General features: G+C 46.5%; 1 protein-coding gene across 5 annotated transcripts; it reads right to left on the bottom strand.

The window, feature by feature from the left end:
• Positions 1–165: 165 nt before the first annotated feature.
• On the bottom strand, positions 166–27837 carry NDE1 (nudE neurodevelopment protein 1). Of its 5 annotated transcripts, XR_009247598.1 has the most exons (9): positions 27721–27837; positions 25939–26092; positions 21108–21256; positions 9568–9704; positions 7696–7875; positions 5935–6026; positions 4504–4655; positions 2436–2562; positions 166–446 (listed from the first exon to the last, which is right to left on the bottom strand). XR_009247598.1 is itself a non-coding variant. In XM_058680969.1 (8 exons), exons 1-8 carry the CDS (start codon positions 27801–27803, stop codon positions 2505–2507), a joined length of 1005 nt encoding a protein of 334 aa, XP_058536952.1. In that variant the 5' UTR covers positions 27804–27837; the 3' UTR covers positions 2339–2504. The 5 variants fall into 5 exon arrangements, 4 of the variants coding, with proteins under 4 accessions (XP_058536952.1, XP_058536951.1, XP_058536953.1 ...); XM_058680969.1 differs by lacking the exon at positions 166–446 and having other exon boundaries at positions 2339–2562; XM_058680968.1 differs by lacking the exon at positions 166–446 and having other exon boundaries at positions 2339–3089.
• Between the last annotated feature and the right edge of the window lie 155 nt (positions 27838–27992).

Here is a 27992-nt window from a genome sequence, read left to right on the forward strand (position 1 = left end):
CTCTGTCTCTCCTCCTCTCTCTATATAACGGACTTTGCAAAAAAAAAAAAAAAAAAAAAAAAGGCACTTGGCACCGCAATTAAGATGCCCTCATTCTATGTCAGAATGCCTTGGCCAAGTCCCACCTCAGCTTCATGCACCAGGTGATGGGTCAAGTACTGGGTCCCTGACACCAACGTGGGCAATCTGGGTTGCCATCCCAGCTCCTGCTTTTTGGTCTGGCCCAGTCCCAGTTGTTGCAGGCATTTGGAATAAAACAGCAGATAGACCTAAGTTGATCTTCCTTTCAAATAAATGAAAATAAACAAAACTTTAAAAGTTACCTTCAGGGGAGGGGGGTCAGTGTTGGGGAATAGTAGGTTAAGCCAACACCTCTGACATCCTGAATGGATACTGGATTCAAGTCTAGACTGCTTCATTTCCAACTCAGCACCCTGCTAATGCACCTGGAAAAGCAGCAGAGAATGGTCCAAATAGTTGAACCCCTATCATTGACATGGGAGATCTGGATGAAGCTCCTGGCTTTGGCATAGTCCAGATCTATCCATTGCGACCATTTGGGGCATTAACCAGCAAATGGAAGATCTGTTTCTGTCTAACTTGCCTTTCAAAGAAAGATAGGTACATTAAAAAAAAAAAAAAAAAAAAAAAAAAAAAGCATGGTTCCCAGCATTTTGCATAAATTATTGCTTAAGCTGTAAAATGAAATACAAGACTGCCTTGATTTTTAATGTAAAATTCAAAGTCTGCCAACTCTGTAAAAGCCAGATGGTAAAAGGCCATCCTGCAGCCTTTGAAGGATCTAGTGTCAACTGTCACATTATCACCTTAATTTCTTTTTTTTTTTTTTTAAAGATTTATTTTATTTTTATTACAAAGTCAGATATACTGAGAGGAGGAGAGACAGAGAGGAAGTGGAGCTGCCGGGATTAGAACCAGAGGCCATATGGGATCAAGACAAGGACCTTAGGCACTAGGCCACGCTGCCGAGCCCTATCACCTTAATGTCTTACACAAAACCATTTGCAACGTGAGGGCTAAGCAGTTTGTAAGCCCATTCATTCCCTGCAAAGCTTCCACTCAACACAATGTAGTCCAGAGTGTGACGTGAGGAGATAAAGAAGAATGCGAGAGAGAAGGCATCTTGCCTACTGGTTAAGACATATGCATCCCACACCGGAGAGGCTGGGTTCCATTTATGGCTTCAGCTCCTTGCCAATGCAGACCTGGTAAGAAAGTAGTAAGCTTGAGTGGCTGGGTCCCTGTCACTCACAGGGGAGACTGGGATTGAGTTACCAGTCCCTTACTGTAGCCTTGGCCCAGCCCTGTTTGTTATCTGGGTAGTGTCATCCAAGAAGGAGCTCTCTGCTGCTCAAGTACATGAAATTAAAAGAAAACCAGCTAGCAGACCAACAGGCTGACATACTTTGCAATATGGCAGAACTATTAAAAAAATATTTCTATAAGAGCCTACTTGGATACAATTTCAAAAAGCAGATGTTTTTCATGGTTTCTATTTGACTGAAAACAAAGGTTAGGCCAGAGTTTAGGCAGACAGTTAAGCTGTTGTCTATGACACCGGAACCCGATACAGGTGCTGGTTTGAGTATCAGTGGTTCTATTTCCAATCCAAGATGATCAAGGTGCTCGGGGCCCCTGCAACCATGTGGGAAAACTAGATGCAGTTTTAGGTTTCAGGCTCCTGGTTTCTGCCTGGCTCAGCCCCCGGCTGTTGTGAACATTTGGGGAGTGAACTAGCGGACAGAAAACCTCTTTCAGTTTCTCCTGTCACTCTGCCTTTCAAACATTTTTTAAACAAAAAAAATCTTACAATTCTAAAAATAAGTTTCCATCATCATACAAGCAAATCTGAAGTACAAACATCAAAGCTGCATCCACTACACCACACACCGGCTGACTGTGACTTCCTTTGGATTTTATTGTTCTTTTAGAAAAATAAAAGTACATCTTTGCCAATATAGGTTAGAATGTCAGGATAAAATCTGCTTTATTTCAGTAGCACTTGCAAAGTCCTATTTCCAACTCAACATTTTTATGGTTCTTTTAAAAAGTCACCGAGTAACAAAATGAAGGCCATTAAGCTGTACACATGATCCTGAAATTAGTGTGTTCTTCTGCCTTGCGTGTGGAAGCGTGAGACAGCAGCTCATGGCAAGCACTGGCAATCCTGCATTGTTCCGTCATTTGACAAGGAAACTTCTAGTCCCAATCCTGGGTTTGAGTCGTATGTGGGGGCCCCTGGTCATTTCATGAAGGTTTTGAATGAAGTCCTGTCCTCAGGGGCTGCATTACCAAGATCACCAGGGATCCCGACACAGAAGTCACCCTCACGCCATGGCGGTGGGCTCAGGATTTGCCTGAAGACGCACACCTCCCACCAACCCTGGCCACCTGAAAATCATTCTGAAACTCACCTGAAAATCTCAGGAGAGACGCATTAAAAGTCCCAGAGGTACAGGACCATGGTTAAAACCAAGGCCTCTTCAGTTCTCTGCTCCCAAACATGACTTCTGTTCGCATCGAGCAGTAGGAGACTTCCCTCTGGAAGAGAACTCCAGCTGAACATGGGCTGGGTAGAGGGCAGTTCTGGGATGAGCTTTGATCCCAGTAGGAAGGCAACTCCAGGCATTCCAAGTTCCCTCTGAAAACCACCCAGTACTCTTGGGCATGCTCGGAACAAGGGGCTATCCTCATCAGCCACACTCACAGCCCCTCCTTTCTCTTTACGACGCACACTCCGACATGGAGGCTGGAACTGTGGCGGCATTGTACAGGGGCAAACGCCGGGAACCTTGGCAAAGGCCTCAACAGTAGGTTTGGGCCACAAAGCACAAAAATGAACAATGGTGACCTCCGGCTCGTATTTCTCCAACTAACTTAAGGAAACCAGACACCTAGCGTGACAAGGGAGATGAAGGCAACTATGCCTACACACACACACACCCCAAGGGCTCCGGAAGCTTCCATGGTTTTCCTAAAGCAACATCTTGACTACACCCTGGGCTGACGGCAGCGGCGGCGAAGAAATATGCGAAGGCGGCTTCCCAAATTCCAGGCGTTTTCCCAACCTTCAGACAGAGCAAACCAAGTTAAGCTGAAGGCATGGCCATGACACACTAGCTAGCACAGGACCTACGGAGTTCTAAGAGGATCAGGAGTTGGGAGCAGGGTCTCAGGGTCTCAGGGTCTCAGGTCTCTCTCCTGTGAAATGAAGAAAAGCACACTAGCTATCTGGCTTTCAAGATTTCCCGGGTAACACAAAAAGTCCATCTGAGGAATTTCTCTAAAAACTTCCAATTCTTATTTGTCCATTAAAAAATACTAAAAATTGGGGTTGCTATTGCAGAGCAGCACATAAAGGTTGCCACCTGTGACACTGAAACTCAACGTGGTACCAGTTCTAGCCCCTGGCTGCTGCACTTCGAGTCAGCTCCTTCCTGTGTCTGCAACAGCAGCAGAGGATGGCGCCAGTGCTTGGGGTCCTACCACTCATGTTGGAAACCTGGATAGAACTCCAGGTTCCTGACGTTAGCCTGGCCTGGTCCTAGCTACTGCAGCCATTTGGGGAGCAAATCAGCAGAAAAAAGTTCAATCTTTTTTCTGTCTCTTGACAGACTAAAAATTAAAAGTAACAACAACAACAAAATCTACATTGATGCATTCAAATGTTAGCTACATACCATGGAAAGTAAGTTCTTAAATTTCTGTTGTGTTGGCACAGACCCATCAGTTTCATATGGCTCAGGATCCAGGGAATGGGTAGCAGGTCTCACAGAATCCCTGAATCTAGACATTGCCCTGGTTTTAAGTTAGACAATCAATAAAGCTGTTAGAGGTCATAACTGTGTCTTCTACCTGGGTGAAGAGTTTCAAAAATTTAGTCTGACTACAGCAGTGGGCTCTATAAATTTATCATGAAGAAAAAAAAGGAGGCGGACACATTGTGACTTACTGGGTTAGGCCACGTGGGATGCTCACAACCTATACTGGAGTGCCTGGGATCAAATCCTGCCTGCCCCTCTGCTTCCGAACCAATTCCCTGCTAGTGTGCCTGGAAAGCAGCTGTAATGGCTCAAATACTAGGGCCCCTGCTATCCATGCAGAGGTGGGTGGAGTTCCAGGCTCCTGGCTTCAGTCATTTGAGAAGTGAACCAGCAGATAGCTCTCTCTCTTAACTGTTCTTTCCAACAAACAAAAACAATGAAATAAATATTTAGAAATAAATAAGAAAAAAAAAAACACAGAAATTCTCCTTCTTGGGGGAAGCAGAGTAGCATACACAGAAGATTCTCACTGCCCTCTCTGGCTAACTGCCCACACCAGAAGACAGCAGCTAATTCTGTCTCAAGGAAAGGAAGCCGAGAATGAGGCTTGCTGAAGTAATCTTGCAGCTGAGACAACAAGGACTGTGAGACGGGGTCAGTGACTCCACCCGAGTAGACAGGCGTCCCCCCTACCAAGAGGTGCTTCACAGGCACTGACCCTTTGTCACTCAAAGGCATGCTGGTGTTGCCTGACCGTCTGTCGCTGCCATCTCTGCTCCTATTGCCCCGTCCTGAGGCTGGCCCACTCGTCCGGTTTGGGGACTGATCGTACACGAAGTTCCGGCAGGAAGCGAGTTTGGACTCCAATGCCTGGAAAAGATCCACATTCATCTCCCACTCTTCCTTCTCAGAGGAGTCTCTACAGAGGAGAGAACCTAAAACAAGGATTCTCCACTAGAGTTCCAAGTTGACACCTGAGAGGAACCCAGCATATGTTCACACATTAGAACTACCTGCCTAGAGGCGGCAGGTGTTGGCCCAGAAGTAAGGTGCTCACATGTCCATGTCTTCAGTGAATACCTGGGTATGATGAGACTAGCTCTGGTTCCTGACCCTAGCTTCCTGCTAATGCACACTTTAGGGAACAGCAGTGATGGCTCACACCACTTGGGCGATCCCAACCACACGGGAGACCTGGACTGAGCTCCTAGCCTTGGCCTGTTAACAGGCATCTGGGGGGCGAACCAAAGAATATGAACAGTCTGTCTTCTGCTGTTTCTCCATTGTTCAGCTTCTCAAAGATAAAACTGTTTAATAATGATAAAATAATAAAATATAAAACTCTGGAGAATCACTAGCTCTACTTATCCTCTGACTCTGCCAGCAACATACATAGAACTTTTAGAATCATTTGCTTTTTTTCTTTGCTTTACTGAACATGCCTAGTAGGGCAGGAAGTTAACAAAGAACTTGGCATTGTAGTGATAAGCAGGTCATGAGGAAACATAAAAGGCAGTGAGGCCAGGCAAGGCTTACCTGTACCCTGTGCTAGACATTCAGGGACCCATTTATGTAACAAAAAATCAGGCAACTGAAAGCTGACCATTAGGAATGCCTTCCAAACTTCCAGGACATTGCAGCCTTAAATACACTTACATATTACCTGAGGACAAGCTGCCAGGATTTAAACTCATGGCCTTCAAGCTGTTGCTTTTAAAATACACAAAACAACTACAGAGAGTATCTCCACTATTGCTTAAGGACAAAAGAATCTCTTCCTGTAATTAATACAATACCTGGAAGACGTTCTTTTACCAGGGAAGGCAATATTTAAATAGTTAAATGTCTCCCCTCAGCTCATTTTCCTCCCCCACCAAATTAAGGGAGTGAGAAGGGCACTTGGATACCAATCTCATTCTACAAATTGTCTGGAGAAAGAATGGTACAAACAAAACAAAACAAAACAAAAACGGCCAGGCATTAAGGCAGCGCACAGATTCAGAGCTCTGGATGACTGTCCACAGCCTTGCCCACAGGGGGCTTCATGACCCTCTGACCCACTAAATAGCCACGTTTAAACCTGCTCTCGCACCTACTCAAGGGGACAAGGACTGGCATTGTGAACCCTGACCCTGAAGGGCTGTCTTACCCCCACTTTCCGCAGCAGATCTCCTACGATGTTGAGGGCTGATATCCGGGCAGCAGGTGTGAGTGGAGTCCCGCCGGCAGAGCTATCCGGACCTGGATGTACCGAAGGCAGTGCAAAGAGCGCATGAGCCAACAGCAGGGGAATAGGCAGCCACGGAACACGAGGGGTGCTGTCCTCAGAATTAACTTCAGAACACAGCAATTTTTAGGATGGCTAGATTTACTGTTCACTTGCACAATGCTAGCCTTCTTCAGCAAAACCAAAAGTAGTCCTCTTGAAATCCCTAATCCAAAAATCTGAAATGAAGCACTCCAAAATTCGGAACTCTGAGCATGGGCACGATGCCACAAGTGGGGAACTCCATGCCATGACACTTCACTTCATGCACAAAATTATTAATGCTTCTATCAGCTCCAGGCTGTGTGGGAGGTACAAATAAAGTGAAAGAAATGAACTTCCTGTGTAGTCTTGGGTTCCATCTGCAAACAGTTCATTATGTATATGCAAATATCACAAAAAGTGAAGAGAAAAAAAGGATCTGAAATTTGAAACACCTCTGGCCCCAAGCACTTTGAATATCCCTACAGCTGATTAGTTTCCAGGGTTCTGTCTGCAGAGCTCCTCTTCCTTCTAAGTGGATCTTCGACCTGCATCACCTGGGCACTGGTTAGAAATGCACAATCTCAAGGCTGGCACGGTGGCATAGCCAGATAAATCTCCATCTGTGGTGCTGGCATCCCATATGGGTGCCAGTTCATGTCCCAGCTGCTCCATTTCTGATCCAGCTCCCTGCATATGTGTCTGGGAAAGCAGCAGAAGATGGCCCAAGTCTTTGGGCCCCTACAGCCACATGGGAGACCTGGAAGAAAACTCGCAGCTCTCAGCTTTGGACTAGATCAGCTCTAGCCATACCAGACATGTGGGGAGTGAACCTACATATGAAAAATTTCTGTCTCTCCCCATTCTCTCTCTGTAATTCTTTCAAGTAAAACAGACAGATCTTAAAAAAAAAAAAAAAAAGACAAGAATCTTGGGCCCATCCCAGGCCTATCCAATCTCACCCCAAGTGAGTAGTGTGGACCACTACTCGATCCTGGGATTCTGGAACATTCACCAACCTTCTCATCCCCATGTCACAAGCTAAGGGATGAGCAGAACCCTGCTGCCAGCTTACCTGGCCAGTTCCTTGCTGTGACATAAAGCAACCTCCTTACCTCGAGGTCTCAGACCCTACATCCACGGACATCCTAGGTGACAGGAACTCAGGGAGTTGACAGATGCAGAGGGCTGGGCCAGCACATACCAAGCACTCACTGCCTGTCCATGGTTAGCATTTACTAACAGTAGCCTGATCAGCTGGGGTTAGGGGGAACTCATACATCTTGGTTTTTATCCTACGGGATGGGACCTGAGAGCTATAGTGCAGGGCCCATAGTGCTTACCTTTTGCAATTGGGTTGCTAACATTTTATATTTGAGAGGGTTTTTATAGTCAAAAAGAGGATTTTCACCTTCCAGTAAAGAACCAGAAAAGTCTGCAAGTGCTGGGCCCACATTCTTGCGATGCAAGTGAAGCAGTGGCTGCCCCTCTAACTAGGGTTCTCTTTCTGCACCTCTCCAAAGATCCCACTGCCACATCCAGGACGCTCCTTTCCTGCTCCTCAGTGTCCTAGCAGCCAACAGCATCCCAGATTGCACCCTGCTTCAAATCATCTCACCCAATTCTTGCTCAGGTAAAATGCCAAGATCCTCGTGCCCTTACCATGCCTGAAGGCCCCTGGTGTGTTTAGGCTGGAACTGGGTCCCCGACGAGCAATGGGAGTGGACGGTACGGAGCCGGTGACCTGTACAGCCGTGTCTGTCCTTTCAGTCTCCACTGATTTGGGCATGGGTGTCCTGGGTTTGTCTTGCTTCTGCTGCACGGCCAACTCCTGCCGCAAATCTGTGCCAGGAAATAGATTCAGACGTTCATGTCCTCGCTTTGGGCTGGTGGGATGAGGGGGCTCCCATGGAAGGGACAGGGGAGGGAAGAAAGTCAACAGATGGACAGCTCTGGTAGCGGCACATGAAGGGAGGAGACCCACGTGAGCCTGTCCTGCAGGCTCCTAAAACCACAGGGTTGTTGTTCTGTGTAAAAAAACACAAAAGGCTTTAGTGTTTTTAGAGATGTCTGGGACACACTACTGCCTTACTGTTCAGAAGCCACACAGCATGGTGGCACACACAGGACATGAATCAGAGGTATGCCCTCTTGTCCATGCCCAGACACCTTCCACACTCTAACACGTTCGCTTGCTTGTCTCATAAAGATAGCTTATACATATGAGGGCACTTGACTAAGTTCATAGAAAGGGGGGTTTAAAATGTTTTGTTGTAAAAAATGTGAAGTCCATACATACTTTTTCATAATAGGTATTCCCCCCATGAGGTTTCTGAACATCCCTCATATATTTGATCTCAAACAATTTTTAATTGTTTTGTATCTTGGGAAAGAAGACATATGGGGAGAGAGAAGGCTTCTGGGAGGAGAGAAGAGGAGAGAGATGAGAGGGGAGGAGAGGCAGGAGCCAAAGCCAGACTATAGACAGGAAATCAACCCAGGTCTCCCACGTGGGAGACAGAAACTTCACTATTTGAGCCAACACTGCCCTCTCCCAGAGTCTGCACCGGCAGGAAGCTAGGGTCAGGAGCCAGAGCGTGGTATTGAACCAAGGCGCTCCAATGCAAGACATGGGTACCTTATCTCTAGGCTAAATGCTTGCCTCTAAACTAACCTGTTCTGCACGAACTCCATGAAGCACTTGTCTCCCATGTGTGTATCACATGGAACATCAAAGATGGATCATTTTCATTTACCATAAAAGCAAACATGCAACACCTCTAATCTCCAACTTGCCCTTTTCCCTCCATGGTATACAGACACGGCAATCTTTCTATGACCACCTTTATATAAATGTTTTGCTTACAGCAGTAATTGTTAGCATTTTACAAAATTAAATCTATATGGTCCATTTAACCACTTTGCTAAAGTATCAACAGCTACTTCTTATTAGTTTCTCTTTCTAGTTGTCTGTTGATGAACTATACATTAGAAACCAAATGAATGTTTTAAACTATTTGAACTTAAATCTTGGGTGCCCAAGTGTGGGTGACAGACTGATTGTCCTATTGAGTCTGAAAGCCCCACCTCTGGAACCACCACCTTCAAAGGAAAGGATGATGAGGCATCAGAGTTCTCGGCCAAGTCACACATTCCACAGGCTGGCCGCCATTCACACCACACAAGTGTTCTCCCCACAAGCTCTTGTACTCCTACCACACCCTCAAAACAGCACAGCATGTGTGATTTGCACCCCAAGAAGCATCTTCCTTGAGGTGAATTCTGCTGTCCAGAGGCAAAACCATAACCCAAGGGCTTACTCCAAGAACTCCAAAGCCACCTCTGCACAAGTCAGGAGGCAGTCTTTACGAGGTCGCACATGTGACAGTTTTGAGCACCCGCTGGAGGCCAAGCATGGCGTGGCCCCTCATGCCCTGCCCAGACGGCCTGTGTGCAGATCCTGGGAGAGGCTGCAGGAAGAGGAGAGGGAGCAACGACGGGGCAGACACAGAAGACAAGGCCACGGCCTCCGACCTCTGGCTTCATCCTTCAGCCGCTGAACGGACTCCAGGAGATTCTCCTTCTCGTCAAGCTCGCTTTCCAGGAAGGCATTTCTTTCAATGGCTTGATTTAGGCGCTGTTCAAAATCTTCCAGAGACATGATCGTGGCCCTGTATAAGAGAGAAGCAGCTGCTTAGAGAGGGCAAGAAGGAGACTCCATCCAGTACCAAGAGATCCAGGAGAGAGAAAGGTTGGCGAGACCTGGGCACAAGTCCCAGCCCGGGGCTTCCCAGGGCCACAGTGCTGGGCAAGCCCCCTCGCTTTCTGCGCCTGCAAATCTACCTACAGAATGTGAACCTGCAGAGTTCATGAGGACTCAGTGAGCTAACGTCCACTCAGCACCAGACAGTGAGCCAAGGCCTTATCAGGACTGCTCACAGCATCCAGATGTCTGAGCAACATGTTCTGCCTTTTCTTGATAGCGCACAGTCCTAAGCAATATTCACAATGCACAATGGCCCAGTAAGACACACATGCAATCTAACCACCTGCACCTCATCATGTAGAGACCATTTTTCACCTCTTAGCTGCATTAGAAATCTTTTTTTTAAAGATTTATTTATTTTTTATTACAAAGTCAGATGTACAGAGAGGAGAGACAGAGAGGAAGATCTTCCATCCGATGATTCACTCCCCAAGTGAGCCACAATGGACGGTGCTACGCCGATCTGAAGCTGGGAACCTGGAACCTCTTCCAGGTCTCCCTCCCGGGTGCAGGGTCCCAAGGATTTGGGCTGTGCTCGACTGCTTTCCCAGGCCACAAGCAGGGAGCTGGAAGGGAAGTGGAGCTGCCAGGATTAGAACCAGTGCCCATATAGGATCCTGGAGCATTCAAGGCGAGGACTTTAGCCACTAGGCCACGCCGCTGGGCCCAGCTGCGTTAGAAATCTGTAAAGCTGTGCCACTCCAGCCAGCTACCTTGTTAACACCACTTCTTGTAAGCAGGGACATTTCACTGAGGCACTGTAATAAACACATCTGTCTAACTCTGGGCAAGCGACCTTCTCTGTCCCTCAGTTTTCAATTAATTACATAATTGAAAGGCAGAGAGACTGAGAAATCTTCTATTTGGGTTCACTCCCCAAATGGTCACCAAAGCCAGGGTTGAGCCAGACAAGCTAGGAGCCAGGAGCTTCATTGGTGTGTCGTCCCCTGTCCTCCCACCCACCCACCTGGGATATCAGCAGGGAGCTAGATAAGAGGTGGAACAGGGCCTGGTGCAGTGGCCTAGCAGCTAAAGTCCGCGCCTTGAACACGCCGGGATCCCATACGGGCGCCAGTTCTAATCCCGGCAGCTCCATTTCCCATCCAGCTCCCTGCTTGTGGCCTGGGAAAACAGTCAAGGACGGCCCAAAGCCTTGGGACCCTGCACCCGTGTGGGAGACCTGGAGGAAGTTCCTGGCTCCTGGCTCTGTATATCTGACTTTGTAATTAAAAAAAAATAAAATAAAAACAAAAAATAAATAAATCTTTAAAAAAAAAAAAGACCTACTCAAGTAATACAATTGGACTACTCTTCCCCAGATTGGGGTCTCTAGTTGTCAGAGATCATCTCCTATCTCTGGGCACTGATAGCGAGGGGCAGACCCCTCCCCTGTTGACACAAGAGGGGAAAAAAAAAAACCTAAAAAATTTGTCTCACCCCCTTCCTCTATACCTGACACTCTCCACCCTAACCAGATTGTAGCCCTCTCAACCACGTAAACAATGTAAAAATGAAAATCAAAAAATTAGGGTCCGACACAATGATTTAATCGGCTGATCCTCCCCATCAAGCACTGGGATCCCGTATGGGTGCCAAGTTGCATCCTGGCTGTTCCACTTCCCTTCCAGCTCCCTGCTTGTCACCTGGGAAAGCAGTGAGTGGAAGAGGGTCCAAAGCCTTGGAACCCTGCACCATTGTGGGAGACCTAGAGGAGGTTGTTGGCTCCTGTCTCCTGGCTTTAAATCAGCTCAGCTCTGGCCACTGCAGCCATTTAGGGTGGCCAACTAGCAGATGGAAGATCTGTTTCTCTTCTTCTCTACCTTTCCAATAAAATATACATAAAGTCAAAGGGTAATATTTAGGACTAAAATACCAGAATGAATTAACATGGTCGTCAGGCTGGCAGGTCTGAATTACTCAGGAATTCATGTACCACAAATAAGCAAGGTTTTCTTGTAAGGCACAGGATGCCCATGGAAAAACACACACACTGCAGTTATGAAGAGGAAGGCAGAATATTATCAGCAGATTAATATTTATTTAGTTTATTCATTTTATTGGAAAGGCAGATCAGATTTATGAAGAGACAAAGACCTTCCATCTGATGGTTCATTCCTCAAATGGCCACACTTGCTAGAGTCAAACTGATCTGAAGCCAGGAGCTTCTTCCAGGTCTCCCACGTGGTTTCAGGATCCCAAACACTCAAGCCATTTTCCACTGCTTTCCCAGGCCATAAGCAGGGAACTAGATGGAAAGTAGAGCAGCCGGGACTTGAACCAGTGCCCATATGAGATCTTGGCACTTGGGAGGTGAGGATTTAGTTATTGAGTAATCACGCTGGGCCCCATCAGATTAATTCTTGGGGCTGGTGTTGTGGTACAGACGGTTAAAACCCATACTGGAATATGGGTTTCGGTCCCAGCGGCTCCACTCCTCATTCTGCTAATATCCCCAGGAAGCAGCAAGACAGCCCAAGTGCTTGGGTCCCTACCACCCATGTCAAAGTCCCAGAAAGTACCATGTTCCTGGCTTCAGCCTGGCCCAGCCCTTTTACGGGCACTCAGGGAGTGTCTGTCTCTCAAAGAAATCATTTAGAGAGAAGTCCACTGCTGATTTTTCTAGTTGGTGACCTGGCAGGTTCCAGATCTAGAAGGGAGCCTCCACTGGGGGCTCCAGTGATTTCTGACATCACCTTTATCATGAGTTACAGTCTTATAAGTATTTGCATCTGTTTCTGGATCTTCCTGGTCTGTTGGCTCACATAACCAGGACCAGCCTGTGGTTCATCACCGAAGCTCTGAGGTAGGCTGCTCCTCAGGTTAAACGTTCTCTAACATTCTCCACCATCACCTTATCTTTCAGATCAGTCTCATGCCTCCTCCCCCAAATAAAAAAACAATTTTTTATTTTTTTACTAGGAAGGTATCCTGAATTTATTTAGCTAATAAAGAATTTTTAATGACTTCTTTATTTATTAAAAAGGCAGCATGACAGAGGAAAAATTTATGTGTATTTATACCGAGATAAATTCCACCTGGACGAGAAATTTAGAGTATTTGTTCAACATCCACTACTTGGTTTTGGGAATACCAAAAAACTTAACATCCCCTTCAGCAGTGTTTCTGTCACTTCTGAACCTATGTGGATCAATAATCTTGTGTTGCATAAGGCTGAAATAATGGCATCAGTGTCACCAAGAAGTCAATGTCATTCAGATTCATTTACTTCCAAATAAAGGTTAGCATCCTAGTTGTTGCTAAGAGAAAACTGTTTTTTCTATTCTGTATTGAAATTCTATCTTCCAGCTCCCTGCTAATGGCCTGGAAAAGCACTGGAAGATGGCCCAAGTACTTGAGCCTCTGTGCCCATATGTGAAATCTGAAGAAGCTCCTGGCTTTGGCATGGTCCAACCCTGGCCATTGTGGCCATTTGGGGAGTGAACCAGTAGGCAGATCTCTTCTCCCCTTTTTAAAAATTCTTTTTGTTTTTAAAGGTCTATTTATTTTTTATTAGAAAGGCAGACCAAATTTACAGAGAGAAGGAGAAACAAAGATCTTCCACCCACTGGTTCCCTCCCCAAACGGCTGCAATGGCCAGAGCTCGAAGCCAGGAGCCAGGAGTTTCCTCCCAGTCTTCCATGCAGGTGCAGAGTCTCAAGGCTTTGCACCATCCTCTGCTGCTTTTCCAGACTACAAACAGGGAGCTAGACGGGAAGTGGAGCAAGTAAAACATGAACTGGTGCCCATATGGGATCCTCGCACTTTCAAGGCAAGGATTCAGTAATTGGGCCAGGCCCTCTGCCTCTCGAATAAAATATAAATCTTAAAAAGAAAAATCTGTCAAGTATTTATGCAGCAGGCATTTTGTTGCTAATGAACTCTGAGAGGCAGAAAATGACGGTGAAAAGCTTGGGCTGCTTCCACCCACATAGGGAACTGAACACACTTCCAAAGCTCCTGGCTTCGGTTAGAGCCTTCAGTCGCCAGGGCTGAATCAATCTTTCAAGTAGGTGAAAATAAAAGCACTTACTTATTATAAGATTACTATAATATACTGAAAAAAATTAATGACTGAAAACTATTACTCTCACATAAATACTGAGAACTTGGGAGCAGTTCAATAGAGAAATAAATTTTCAACAAATGTGAATATTAAGAACTGTGGAATAACTGAGCTAAAAACACACAGAAGATAAAAACTTAAAATAGACTTTGATCCTTGTAGAACATTTTGGTATTAGCACTCAGACTTACAGCATGAATTTAACTTTCAACATTCCGTTACTTCCATTTGCGTCTTCAGCCTTTCAAAGTTATTCTTGTACAAGATCCCTTCCCTACATAAAAACCAAGTCATTCAGTTTTACAGATAAGCAGTATAAAGACAGAGGAACAATTCAACAGCTAACAGTGCTGAGAAACTGTTGTTCTTGCACTAGACTTTATTTTCCAGATTTGAAATGATAAAATTAGGGTCCGGCGTGGTGGCCTAGCGGCTGAAGTTCTCGCCTTGCATGCACCAGGATCCCACACAGGCATCGGTTCTAATCCCAGCAGCCCCGCTTCCCATTTGGCTCCCTGCTTGTGGCCTGGGAAAGCAGTTGAGGACGGCCCAAAGCCTTGGGATCCTGGGAGACCTGCAGGAGGTTCCTGGCTCCTGGCTTCAGATTGGCGCAGCACCAGCCGTTGCAGTCACTTGGGGAGTGAATCATCGGATGGAAGATCTTCCTCTCTGTCTCCCCTCCTCTCTCTCTCTATATATATATATATCTGAATTTGCAATAAAAATAAATATTTAAAAAATTATAAAATTAACAAAAACATTCCAGAGGTCGGTGTTGTAGTATAATGGATTATAGTGGATTATGATGATATGCCAACATTGCATGCCAGAGTACCAGTTTCAGCCCTGGTTACTCTTCTGATCCAGCTCTTGCCAAGGCACCTGGGAAGGCAGCAGCTGATGGCTGCACTGCCTGGGTTCCTGTGACCCACACGGGAGCCCTGGAGTAGAATTTCTGACTCCTGCTCCAGCCCGATTGATGCAGGCACTCGGGAGTGAACCAGTAGATGGAAGATCTCTCTCTGCCTTTCAAATCAACAATTTTAAAAAATGTTGACTTTTTAAAAATAAAACATTGGTACTCTGGAAATTTTTTTTTTTTTTTTACTGGTGATTTGAACTTCCACTCCATCTAATATTAACTCTGTTATTTAGCATTTGACCAAAATGTGAATCCCGTGTATCATTTGTAAAACTAAAAGGGAAAGAAAGAGAAAAATACAAAAATACTGGAAGAAGACTAGGTGATATTTTTTGAAATTTTCACAAACTTATTTATTTTTAATGATTTACTTCATTTTTATTGGAAAGTCAGATATATAGAAAAGAGGGAGAGACAGAGAGAAAGATGTTGCATTCATTGATTCACTCCCAAGCAACCACAACAGCCAGAGCTGAGCTGATCTGAAGGAAGGAGCCCGGTGCCTCTTCTGGGTCTCCCATGTGGGTACAGGGTCCCAAGGCTTTGGGCCATCCTCGAATGCCTTCCCAGGCCACAACCAGGGAACTGGATGAGAACTGGGGCCGCCGGGATTAGAACCAGTGCCCATGTGGGATCCCGGTGCACGCAAAGTGATGACATTAGCCTCTAGGCTACCATGCCGGGACGGCTAGGTTATTTTTTTTTAAATAAACAACGAAGTGACAGGGCTGTCAACCATGGCTGACTCATGAACCTGACTACAAGGAAATCAACCTGCTCCCAGAAGACAAACAATAACAAAGCTAGAGGGAAGATAAACTCCAAACACTTGTAACTCACAACTTAAAGTAACATACAAAACTCTCCTAGAAAAGATTAAAAAAAAAAAACAAAACCCCAACCAACTTGCAAAGATGGACAGAGTTCACAGAGAAGGAAACAACTGCCCAGCATATGAAAGGAAATTCAAGGTCACTCGATTCAGAAATGCACCTCTTTCTCACCTACTCAGCTGGCAGAAATACAAGGACTGAAAACCTCTGCATGAATAAGTAAACTACTGGGAAAATGAGAACTCCGCTATACAGCTGTTGCAACTAAAAAAATCTGAAAAGCCATGCAGACAACAACTGAGACACATCTAAAGAATCATACAGGTATGGATCTGCAGCTCCAACAAGCTTATATCTGTACCAAGTTATGATATGGAGTTGTTTATCACTGCAAAAGAATGGAAAGAAACATATCCAGCCAGCCCCAAGACACTGGACAAATAAATTATATTATTATACAACGCAACACAAACCACACAATCAGGCATTATGTTTTTGGGAAAGAAGGAGTTTTCTGTGTCCTAATTCAAACAGATCTCCAAGATCTATTGTTACATGAAAAAAACAAGATGTACAATAGTGGATATAGAACGTTCTTGTAGGGGGTGGAGGGGCGAAGTATGAGATATATTTGATGACCTAAAAATAGCAAATAGGAGGAAGTGTGTAGCACAAAGGTGGGGTTGCTGCCCGATGCCCACATTCAATGTTGTAGTACCTGGTTTGAATCCTGGCACCCCATTCCCAGTGTAGTTTTCTCCTAATGCATACCCTGGGAGGTGGAACATGAATATGGATGATTTTGGAAAAAGGTATTTTCAGTGTATGTAAAATGATGAGTCACAAAACCACAATAAGTGCTCTTACAGACTGGAAAGGATGTGCCACTTCTGGTCATGTGTCGCTTGTATCAGAAGAAACCTCCTATAAATTACAACTATTAAATGCTGAGTAAAAGATGAAGCCCTGGCAAGAACCAGATGGGAGTCCCCCATTGGAAGAAGAGGAGGTAAAGCCTGCATCTTCACAAACTTTTTTGTTTAAGATTTATTTATTATTTTTTTTTTTGGAAAGGTTTTTCTTCCAGAAAGATTTTCCTTCCACTGGTTCACTCGCCATTGGGCTGCAATGGCTGAGCTGAGCCAATGCGACCCCAAGGGCTAGGAGCTTCTTCCAGTTCTCCCATTGGCTGCAGAGTCCCAAGGACTCAGGCCATTCTCCACTGGTTTCCCAGGCCTTAACTAGGAAGCTGGATGGGAAGTGGAGCAGCCAGGACACGAACCGGCTCCCATACAGGATGCTAGCGTTGAGAGGCAGAGGATTAGCCAGTTGAGCCATCGCAGAGCCCTTCAAAAATTTTGTCTAGTGTAAGAAAGCTGGTACCGGGAGGGAACCCCCACATTCCTTTTCTGCAGATGTCTGAACTGAAGCAGCCCACAAACAGATAAAAGATCCAAACACATTCCAACTGCTGCATGTCACAGGGGACAAAAGAATTTGGGGTACAATTTATGCCAAGTTAACCGCTTGGAAAAATGAGACAAAACCTGAGAGAATTTGTAGTCTGCAACATATCATTATGATGTCTAAAACCTAACTCCAAATTTCTGCATTTTTGAAAGGCAAAGGAAACAGAACTCAAAAAGAAAAGCAGTGGGCCTGGCGTGTGGGGCAACGAGTTCAGTCACCAGCTGTGGCACCAACATTCCATATGGATGGGTGCCAGTGAGTCCTGGCACCTGTGTGAAACCCAGATGAAGTTCTGGGCTCTTGGCTTTGGGCTGGCACGCCTCTAGCCACTGCAGCCATTTGAGGAATGAGCCAGGGGATGGAAAATTTCCCTCTTTAACTACACCTTTCAAATAAATAAATCTTACAAAATTGGAGAGAGAAGACGGAGCCCAGTTCCTGTCCCAGCTGGTCTACTTCCCATCCTACTCCCTGTTTGTGGCCTGAGAGGCCTCAAAACCTTGGGACCCTGCACCGGCATGGGAGACCTGGAGAAGGCTCCTGGCTTTCAATCTGCCCAACTACAGCTGTTGCAGCCATTTGGAGAGTGAACCAGCTGATGGAAGATCATTCTGTTTCTTTTCTCTGCAGATCTGCCTTACCAATAAAAATAATTAAAAAAAAAAAAAGTGAGCGAGAGGAAAGACAACCACTGAAACCAGCCCTGCCCTGCAATAATCCCGACGTAGGAAAGAGAAAGTTACAGTAATAAGATCAGCAAAGAAATAGAAATAAATCTCAGATAACCAAATAGAAATTCTAGATCTGACAGTACAGTGTATCCAAAATTAAACATTATGTGATCCAATGTAACAGCAGACTAGGGAAGAGAGAAGTTGCCTGTGACTATGTAAATAGATCAACAGAAATCATTCAATCTACAGAACCAATTGAAAAGGACTGAGGGGAAAAAAAAAACGAACAGGAACCCAGGGACCTGCCTGTCAAAAGGACGTGTACCTCATTGCATTCCAAAAGGAGAAATATAAGGCAGGATAAAACCTTTGAGGAATCAGGATAAAATCAAATTGGGCCTGAGAAAAATTTCAAGACTAAAGAAGTTCAGCAAAACCCTAGCAGGACAGATACACAGAGAATAGAATGTGGGGAAAAAAATATGATTCAAACTTCCAGTATCTTCTGATCAAACACATACAACATCCTTAAAGGGCTCAAAGTGCTTCCTCTCTTTTGAACTCTGTATCTGCCTTTCATATAAAATCAAAGTACATAAAAATTTAAAGGGTGGGTCCAGGCATGCAACATATTAAGAACCAACTTGGGGCATCACATTCCTCACCAGATTGCCTGGGGCTGAGTCTTAGCTTTTCTTCTGACTCCAGCTTCCTGCCGCACACCCCGACAGACAGCAGGGGATGGCTCTAGTCTGCCACCATGTGGGAAAACTGGACTGAGCTGGCCTCAGCTCCAGCCAAGATCCGTCCTGGCCAGTTGAGGGCATTTAGGAAGCTAACAGATAGGAACTCTGTTGTGTCTGCCTGACTGCCTCCGTCTCTTTCAAATAAAATGAAACTAAAAAAAAATTAAAGTGATTATAGGAGAAAAGCATCAAGGTAAAAGATTTTCAGATCAGCAAAGATTAGGAGAGGTCATCCCCAGACTACAGGCAAGGGTCAGGGACATCAAAGACACTGGGCTCCTCACCCTAAGCTCCTTTACATATTTAAAACGCTCCAATGTATCATGGAATCCACAGTTGGTACATGTGATAGAGACTGCAAATCTAGTATTAAGAGTCAGGATGGTAAGTGAAACTATGGGGTTGCAGAGCAGTTACATTTCGCAGGAAGTGATGCAATACTAACTGCAGACTTAAAGGTGAAGATGTGTGTTGTAGTTCCTAACCACAACGAAAATGTTGCATATCTCAGGAAGAGTGTGGGTTGCACCAATGGAGGCATCTGTCAAAACCAACCAACCACTCACACTCCACCCATTTCACTCTGCATACTTTATATACACTCGGAAAATGACTGATTTTCATTTTATGCAAAAGGCAGAGATTGTTCATTTGCCGCTTCAACAGCCACGTGGACAGGCTGAAACCAGGAGCCCAGAACTCAGTCAGGGTCCTAAAAAGTGGTCCAGGTCCCAACTATTCAGGCCTTCATCTGCTGCTTCTGGAGACACACATTAGAACAAAGTCAGAACTCGACCCAGGTTCCACTCAATGCAATACAGGCAATCTCAAGCAGCATCTTAATCGCTGTACCAAATGCCTGTCACTATATAGATAACATTTTGTAAAAATGCTTTCTTCAGGGTCCGGAGCAGTAGCCTAGTGGCTAAAGTCCTCGCCTTGCAAGCACTGGGATCCCATCTGGGTGCCAGTTCTAACCCCAGCAGCCCCAATTCCCATTCAGCTCCCTGCTTGTGGCCTGGGAGGGCAGCTGGGGATGGCCCAAAGCCTTGGGACCCTGTGCCCAAGCAAGAAACCCGGAAGAAGTTCTTGGCTCCTGGCTTTGGATCAGCTCAGCTCTGGCCATTATGGCCACTTGGGGAGTGTATCAGCAGATGGAAGATCTTCCCCTCTGTCTCTCCTCTTCTGTATATCTGACTTTCCAATAAAAATAAATCATTTTTTTAAAAGTGCTTTCTTCAAAAATAAAAATTGTCAGAGAAATCACTCCACAAACATTACCATTCTGCTAAACTCCTAAACACAAGCTTAAGACAACACTACATGTTGAGGTCCAAGCATTTAGCCTAGTAGTTAAGATGTCTGGCTCAGGGCCAGTGCTGTGGCATAGTAGCTTAAGCCTCAATCTGTGGTATCGTCATCCCATATGGGTGCCAGTTATAATCCTGGCTGCTTTGCTTTCTAACCAGCTCCCTGTTGATGTGCCTGGGAAAGCAGTGGAGTATGGCCCACATGCTTGGGCCCCTGCACCATGTGGGAACCCCGCAAGAAGCTTCAGGTTCTGGCATTGGCCTGGCTCAGCTCCAGCAGATGAAGCCATCTGGTGAGTGACCGAGCAGATGGAAGATCTCTCTGTAAGTCTTCCTTTCAAATAAAAACAAATCTTAAAAAAAAAAAAAAAAAAAAAAAGATATTTGCCCCCCACCACTAGGGTACCCAAATTTGAATCCCAGTTCTGGCTCCTAGTTCCAGTGTTTCAGCTTCCTGCTATTGTGGATAATGAGAGGCAGCTGATGGCTCAAGAAGCTGAGTTTCTGTCAGATAGATGGGAGACCTGGACTGAGTCTCTGGCTCCTTACCTTTGGCTGCTGTGGGCATTTGAGGAGTGAAAAAGCAGATAACAGTTCTCTTTGTATTTGTCTCCTCTCTTTGTTCCTCGAAATTTAACAAAGTAAGTATACAGAGGCTGACATTGTGGTGTGGGGATTTAAACCAGTTTGTGATGCCAATTTCTCATCGGAGTGCTGTTGGTTCTATGCCAGCTTCTCTACCTCCACTCCAGCTTCCTGTTAATGTGCCTGGGAGGGCAGCAGAAAATGATGCCCCAAGTACTTGGGCTCCTGTTCCATACAGATTTCAGCTTGACCCAAACCCCGCTGTTTTGAGTGAAACAGCAGCTAGAATCTCTCTCTCTCCTCTGCCTTTCATAAGTACGTACATCTTTAGAATAAAAAAAGCACCATTTTTTAAACACCCTCCTTTCCTTCCATACTTGTCTCTATTAAGGAAATGCTCTGATCTCACACACTACCCCCCGCTTGGTCTCAGCCTAAATGGCATTTTCCTCTGGGAAGCCTGTGGTCTGGCGTTCTACAGCCAAATGACCCTCTCCATTACACGCTCCAGGCACCCTGGACAGCAGCACTCCCTGCTGCCACCAAGTTGCACTGATGCACCAACCGTCCATTTCTCCTCAAGACTAAGACGTCATGGTCCCTGGCATTCTCCTGCTCCCGCTGTGTTCTCCAGGCTCGGCACAGCACCAGCAACCAACAGCACGGACAAAGGTTCCCTGGTCTGCTTCCTCCACCTCTACTCACCGCTTGGCTCTTTCCAGGTCGTCGTTGGCTTGCTCCAGCTCGCGGATATACTTCTGCAGCTGATCTTTAATTGCCTTCGTCTGTGCAAGGTCATCCTCTAAGGCGGAGATTTGCCTGTAGCCTTCGGAATGCTGCATTTCATATTTTTCCTGAAGGACAAAATCAACACTGAATCAATGACTCAGAACTCCTGGTAACAAGAGTCTACATCTCCTCCCTCTGGCCTCCATACAGATGTTGAGTTAATCCTGGCATGCATGCTCTCCTTGGAGTGGTATCTGCTATGGGGCATCTACTCCTCCTCATTCCCACACCAAGATTTCTTTAAAGGCTTTCTCTCTCCTTTCTGAGAGCGTCTGAAGGGACTCTTCCTTCTATCCCACTCACTGACGCTGTTCTAGGCTTTCTGTCCCAGTCTTCCCCCAAGGAGGTGATCCTAAGGTTTGTGAAAGCACTTTCTCTCCACCAATGTGGAATCATCAGCAATTGATGAGTGACTGTGAAGTGAGAAGAGGTCACATCCTAACCAACCGAAGTGCCTCCTGCCCCCGGTCACCAACCTAGTGCAGAACCTGATCCTCGCTGTCCCCAATAACCTGCAAATCAATTTTTTGTTAAAAGCATCCAGAACCAGCAAAAGCTTCACCCCAAAGGGCAATGTGGCACTCATACTCCAACACTACACTGTGTGACAGACTACCAGCAACCCCGGCGACACCAGCAGCCTGTGCCTCCCAGAAAGAGGAAGAGACTACACAAACTGAGTACACAGACTGAGTTTGAAAATTGCTTTTAAAAAGTTATTTGGGGCCCGGCGGCGTGGCCTAGCGGCTTAAGTCCTCGCCTTGAACGCCCCGGGATCCCAGATGGGCGCCGGTTCTAATCCCGGCAGCTCCACTTCCCATCCAGCTCCCTGCTTGTGGCCTGGGAAAGCAGTCGAGGACAGCCCAATGCATTGGGACCCTGCACCCGCATGGGAGACCCGGAAGAGGTTCCTGGTTCCCGGCTTCAGATCGGCGCGCACCGGCCGTTGCGGCTCACTTGGGGAGTGAATCATCGGATGGAAGTTCTTCCTGTCTCTCCTCTCTGTATATCTGACTTTGTAATAAAATAAATAAATCTTAAAAAAAAAGTTATTTTACTTGAAAGTCAGAATTAGAGAGACAGAGATCTTCCATCTGCTGGTTTATTCCTCAAATGGCCGCTCTGGCCAGGGCTGAGCCAGTTTAAACCTGGGAGCCAGAGCCCCCACCAGGCTGTGCATATGGGTGCAAGGGACCAAGGATCTGGGCCTTCTTCTGTTGCTTTCCTAGGCACATCAGCAGGGAGCTGGATAGGAAGCACAGCAACTGGAAGATCAGCCTGCCATGCCACTGCACTGGCCCCTTCAAGTGCTTGAACTCTACCCAGCATACTCCCACGCAGCACTGGGTAAGCTAAAACAAACTTTGCCCTCTGAGAAGGAAGACAGCAAAAGAGGGAGAATCAAAACAAGAATAAAAGATAGGAAAACAGCTGCTGTCAATGACCAAGGGGTGCTTGGCCAGTGCTGTCCAAAGGCATGGATGGGTTCAGATGACCTCTTTATGGGGCACTGTCGCCAAGGCACAGCAGCGAGCACTTATCCCAGGCTCATTTTGCCTACACTGTCTGATTTAATCACCCTTCAGCGACAAGGGAATGATGCTCTGTGACTCAACTGGGAGCAAAGGGCTGAACCAAGGTTCTCTGCACTGCTGTTTGTAGTAAAGGGAGGCTAAATGTGCCCTGCTCATTTTAATCCAGGTACTCAAGGAACCGCACACACGTACATGCACACACACTACCCCATTCTGCTCCTCTTTCAAATTCTAACCCTCCGTCAAGTATCATTCTTAGATTTTACAATCATGAAAGAAAACAATTAAGGTCGAATCTGAAAAGCTAATAAAGGCCAACTTCTCTCCTCTTCACTCCACAAGGAAACAAAACTGGTGCTAGATATAGGATGGACCGGCCAGGGAGAATGAGGTAATGGTGCCGAGGCCAGGGGGGCATGGCAAGAGACCTTGTTAGAAGGGGAATTTGGATAAGGATAAGCAGATTGTTTACAGGGTGACTGTGGGAGGGCCGCTGGGGCCCTTCAGACATTCCCGTCTCCTGGCTATGAGCAAAGAGGAAGGAAGCGTCTGCACCTGCCACCTAAGGCGAACCAGGCCCCACATATAGAGTGGTTCCCAGGCATGGCTCTGACCACCTTCGGCTCTTTATCTGGTGACACCTCCAAAGAAAACCAAGTCGTGGGTCATTAACCCCAGCTGAAACACAGGTTCTGACAGGATGCCACAAGTGGGCCCCACCACCGCCTGCAGACTCTTCTACGATCACCTTTGAACGTGTGGACATGAAACGCTGTGGCTGAAACGTTGTGCTTCCATTCAGGGCTAATTATAACCCAGTGTCAGCTGACAGAGGCCTCAATAGAGGCTCTGTGTGACTCCGTCCAGGCCTTTTCATCCAGTGCACGATGAATAAACCAGTTATCATGAAGGCCGTCTTGGCAGGACACGGTTCTCTGAGGTGCCCGACCCATGCCTGCGGCTGGTACGGTGCTCATTATCCTGAGACCTACGTGTTTCACCCCCTGCTCTGTGCTCTGAGTACCCTGAGTCTGTCTGGTAGTTGTAATGAAGAGGTTGTCTTCAGGTTCAAGGGCTCAGCCTAGAAGCAGCTCATCACTTAGTAAATGCTTGATATTTACTTGGTACTCCCGAAGGGCCTCTTAGCCTCTCCCAAGGACAGTTTTCAACCCGAACCCTCCTTGTGCACTATGTAACAACTATAATGACTACCTCCTTGCTCTTGGTGGGGGTCCAATCAAAGCCAGCAGGGTCAGGCCAGGTGGAGGGGCAACAAGCAACTGGCACTGTCAGCATCAGGGCTAAGGGAAGCACTTCTTACAACAATTCAGCTTTGTGCTGGTTGGGAGTCACAGGCTGGGGCTGTCCAGACTTTCCTACTCAAGGGAAGGCAGAAATGCAGATTTTTATAGAAGTCTTACAATTTAGATACTATAAAACTTTGCTTTTTAAATTTTATTATCAAAGTATTAAAGATGTCGAGTGTGCTACAGAAAATCACAAACCCTGAGCTCTGGTTGATGGTAAGCAGGCGGAAGTACATCGGGAGACAGGCAGATGCCTTCAGCTTGCTTCACAGTGCAGCAGAAAGCAGGCTGGCTAGCCACATAGACACAGCTTAGGACCTAGCACAAGGCCAGGGCTGAGGCTATGTGCTTGCTGGGTATCTAGGTATTTACCAGAAAACCCTCTGCCTTGCCTCATGCTTCAGCATGTTCATAGCTGAAAAATTGGTGGCCAGTGGACGCTCAGCCAATGACATCTGTGGGCTGGACAGACGCAGGCTCTCAGGGCTGACCTAAACCTGGAACTCTCAGTGGTTTCTCCCCAATGTGGAATCCCCAATTCACATGCTCGCCCCAATTTCCCTGCTCCCCCCCACACACATGGGCTGAGGCCTCCCAGGAACCCTCCTTCCTGCCCATGTCTGAGACAGGTCCAGGTGATCCCTTCATCACCACCCCACTCCCTGGATGGCAGCTGTTGGCAATGCACACACAGACCAACACATGCAGTCCTTCAAACACCAGCCCTCCCCTGCTCCTGCCGCACGGGGCCTTCTCCAGCCTGTGCAGATCCCTGCTGCTTGGGAAGCTCTCATAGAGCTTGGTGAGCAGTTATCAGATTCCCCCCGCTCCCCAGTGAGGTTCCATGAGGACAATCGACTATCCTCACTGCCCACTCTCCCTAGCACTGGTACAGCCTGCTGCTGTCATTGAACCTGCTAGCTACTCATCAAAATCTCCAAAAACACCAGTGTCTTCCCGACAATGATTTACTGAGTTTCTCAAGAGAGGGGCTGGGGAAAGGGTCAGACATGTCTGATGCTGACTAGCGCCGAGGGCTGTCAGCCAGCACGTGGGGCACAGCACGAACTTAGTGGTCACCTGCTAGCCCTACAAAGGGTAACAGGGAGGGGCCACTGTTGTGGTGTATTGTAGCTCGCATCTTGGGTGGGCACTAGGTCAAGTCCCAGATGCTCCACTTTGCATCCAGCTCCCTGCTAAGGACTGGGAAAGTAGCAGAAAATGCCCCAAGTGCGTTTATTTCCATTATGCCGCACATAAAATCCTACAGGTATTATATTTTTTGTACACACCTATGGTAAAGCTCAATTTACAAATTAGGCACGGTAAGATACCAATATTAATAACTGACAATACAGAACAATCTCAGCAATATACTACAACAAGGGGTATTTTAAATGCATAGTATTTCTAAATTTTTCATTCAGTATTTAAGACTACAGTTGGCCATAGCAAACTAAAGCCAGGAAAGTAAGACCAGAGATGAGGGGGAAGACTTGTCACATCAAAGCTGAGAAACCTGCTCTGGACTGACACTGCCCCACAGAACGCTTGGTGCTGATGGAAACATACCAGACGCCCCTCTGTCCGGCAGTGAGAGCCACCAGACATTGGCTGTCGAGTACTTGAAGCACGGCTAGTGTGGCCCAAGAACTGAATTCTGCCTAATTCACACATCAACAGGCACAAGCCACTAGGGGCTGCCACACTGGACTGCATCTCTTTGCACTTTGTAACCTAAGGATTGCTAATTCTGCAAAAGCGACCTATGAACTGGCACCACCCGCCAAGGCAGGCCATGGGGACACCGGCGGGATGCCTTCTCACAGCCCTGTAGCTGGCCCACAGGACCCCAGGCCATACCTGGAGCCTGTCTACACTGGTTGTTTTGCCCCAGGCCCTCACCTTGATGGTTTCCAGCTCCATGCGGAGGCGGTTATTTTCTGACAGGAGGTCCCGGTTCCTGCTTTCAATCTGTTGCAGCTGCGTCTCCAGCTCCGCCTCATACTCCCGGCTGCCCTCCTGGAATTCTCGGAGCTCCTCCTGCGTGTTCTCAGCCCTGTGGTAGAATCCACAAACGTGAGCCCTCCACCTGTGCCATGGTGCCTCATAGCTGGACAATCTTCTTATTCAGTTGCCTTTAGAAGCAGAAGCTAACCACTTCATTTTACAGATGAATGATGCGGTCTGCACAACATGAGTGACTGAAGCTAGGAGGCCGCACAGACTAAAAAACAGAACTCGGGCCAGAACCCCACGTGCCTAACTCCAAACACATTTCTTATTTCAAAAAAATTTTTCCAGGGCCCAGCACAATGAAGCAATGGCTAATCCTTCCATTGCAAGTGCCAGGATCCCATAAGGGCACCAGTTCATGTTCTGACTGCTCCACTTTCACTTCCCATCCAGCTCCCTGGTTGTGGCCTGGGAAAGCAGTGGAGGATGACTCAAAGCCTTGGGATCTGCGTGCTGAGCCTACCTGCAATCGCGTGGCAGACCCAGAAGAGGCTCCTGGCTTTGGATTGGCTCAGCTCCGGCCACTGCAGCTACTTGGGGAATGAACCAGTGGATGGAAGATCTGTCTCTCCTTCTCTATAAATCTGCCTTTCCAGTTAAAAAATATTTTTTAAAAATAAATCTTAATTTTTTTTCCCCAAATATTTATATACATATATGCATATTTATTTGAAAGGCAGAGTGACAAGAGAGCGAGAGAGATCTTCCACTGACTCACTGCTGGTTCATTCTCCAAAAGGCTGCAGTCCAGGCTGAAGCAGGGAGCCAAAAGCTCCAGCCTGGTCTCCTTGCCACGTGAACAGCAGGAGCCAAGGTACTCAGGCCGTCTTTTACTGTCTCCCCAGGTGTGTAACAGGAAACGGTTGGAAGCAAAGTAACAAGAACTCTAACTGGCACTCCGATATGCAGTGCTGGTATCTAAAGTGGCAGCTTAATGCTGTGCCATAATGCCAGCATCTAAAGTCATTTCTTAAGCAATCCACTATTTGGTCGTTCATTCTGCATTCTGTTTGTGCCTTGACAGGAAATAACTATACTTTCGACTTGGCACCCTCTGCAGATTAAGAAATAAGTGAGTGGATCTTCAGAAGAGATGTGATATACTGAAAATGTTCATTTACTGCATCACTGTCTCAACTCAAATGCTTTTTGTGCTTCTTTGTCCTTAAAACTCCAGGGTCTTTTTTTCTGAAATGCCAAGCCTGAAAGGACTAGTATTGGGCCTCCATGTGGAGATCCTATGTGTCAGGGAGGAAAACAATGATGAACCAAACACAGACCCACACACACCAGGACAAGGGCACTAAGATCTGCAAGGATGCATTCTGTCAGGCAGAGACAGCTTCCAAGAAGCCACCAGATACAAAATTTACAAATTTGGAAAAAAAAAAAAACCTGAGAAAAGATGGACAGTAGTGCATAGTAGTTTAACTATACTTTGCATTTAAACTCTAAGCTCTAGCTCTGTTCCTTTCTGCCAGACCTATTTGTCTTCACTGAGGCTCAGTTTCTTTATCTGTAAAATTGAGTGGTAAGAGTTTCCTCCCAGACAGGTCCCAAGATAGCGAAAGTTAAGCCCCTCACAAGGCCTGACACCTGACAGGCCTGCGCTGTAAGTGCCCAGTGCCACTCTCCCAGGAAGAGAAGCCCTGGTGGACTTTGAGGACTGACCTCTGCTTGTAGGTCATGGCCAGATCCTTCCAATAGCTAGCTTCTTCCTCCTCAGAGCTAAAAGTCTTTCCGGGCTCTTCCATCCTGGAGATGAGGAAGCACTCACTCTTCTTGTGACATGGTGTCTAGGAGAGAACGTATTTAGATTATTACTCAAATCTGGTTAAAGAACAAAATGTGAGGCGGGGGCAGAAACCCCTGAACTTCAGGCAGGATGAAATAATCAACTGCACGGTGAGAGGAAAGGCATAGATGACATACACTTACAGTAC

Source organism: Ochotona princeps, chromosome 24 (assembly GCF_030435755.1).
Source record: "Ochotona princeps isolate mOchPri1 chromosome 24, mOchPri1.hap1, whole genome shotgun sequence".
Classification (NCBI taxonomy): domain Eukaryota; kingdom Metazoa; phylum Chordata; class Mammalia; order Lagomorpha; family Ochotonidae; genus Ochotona; species Ochotona princeps.

Excerpts from the sequence above, each read along its gene's own strand:
- NDE1 (XM_058680968.1), bottom strand. The coding sequence starts at position 27,803 with ATGGAAGAGCCCGGAAAGACTTTTAGCTCTGAGGAGGAAGAAGCTAGC. Across the intron at positions 9,705-21,107 it reads GACCTGGAAAGAGCCAAGCG|GGCCACGATCATGTCTCTGG; the intron begins GTGAGTAGAGGT and ends TCTCTTATACAG. Across the intron at positions 4,656-5,934 it reads ATCTGCTGCGGAAAGTGGGG|GCATTGGAGTCCAAACTCGC; the intron begins GTAAGACAGCCC and ends GATCTTTTCCAG.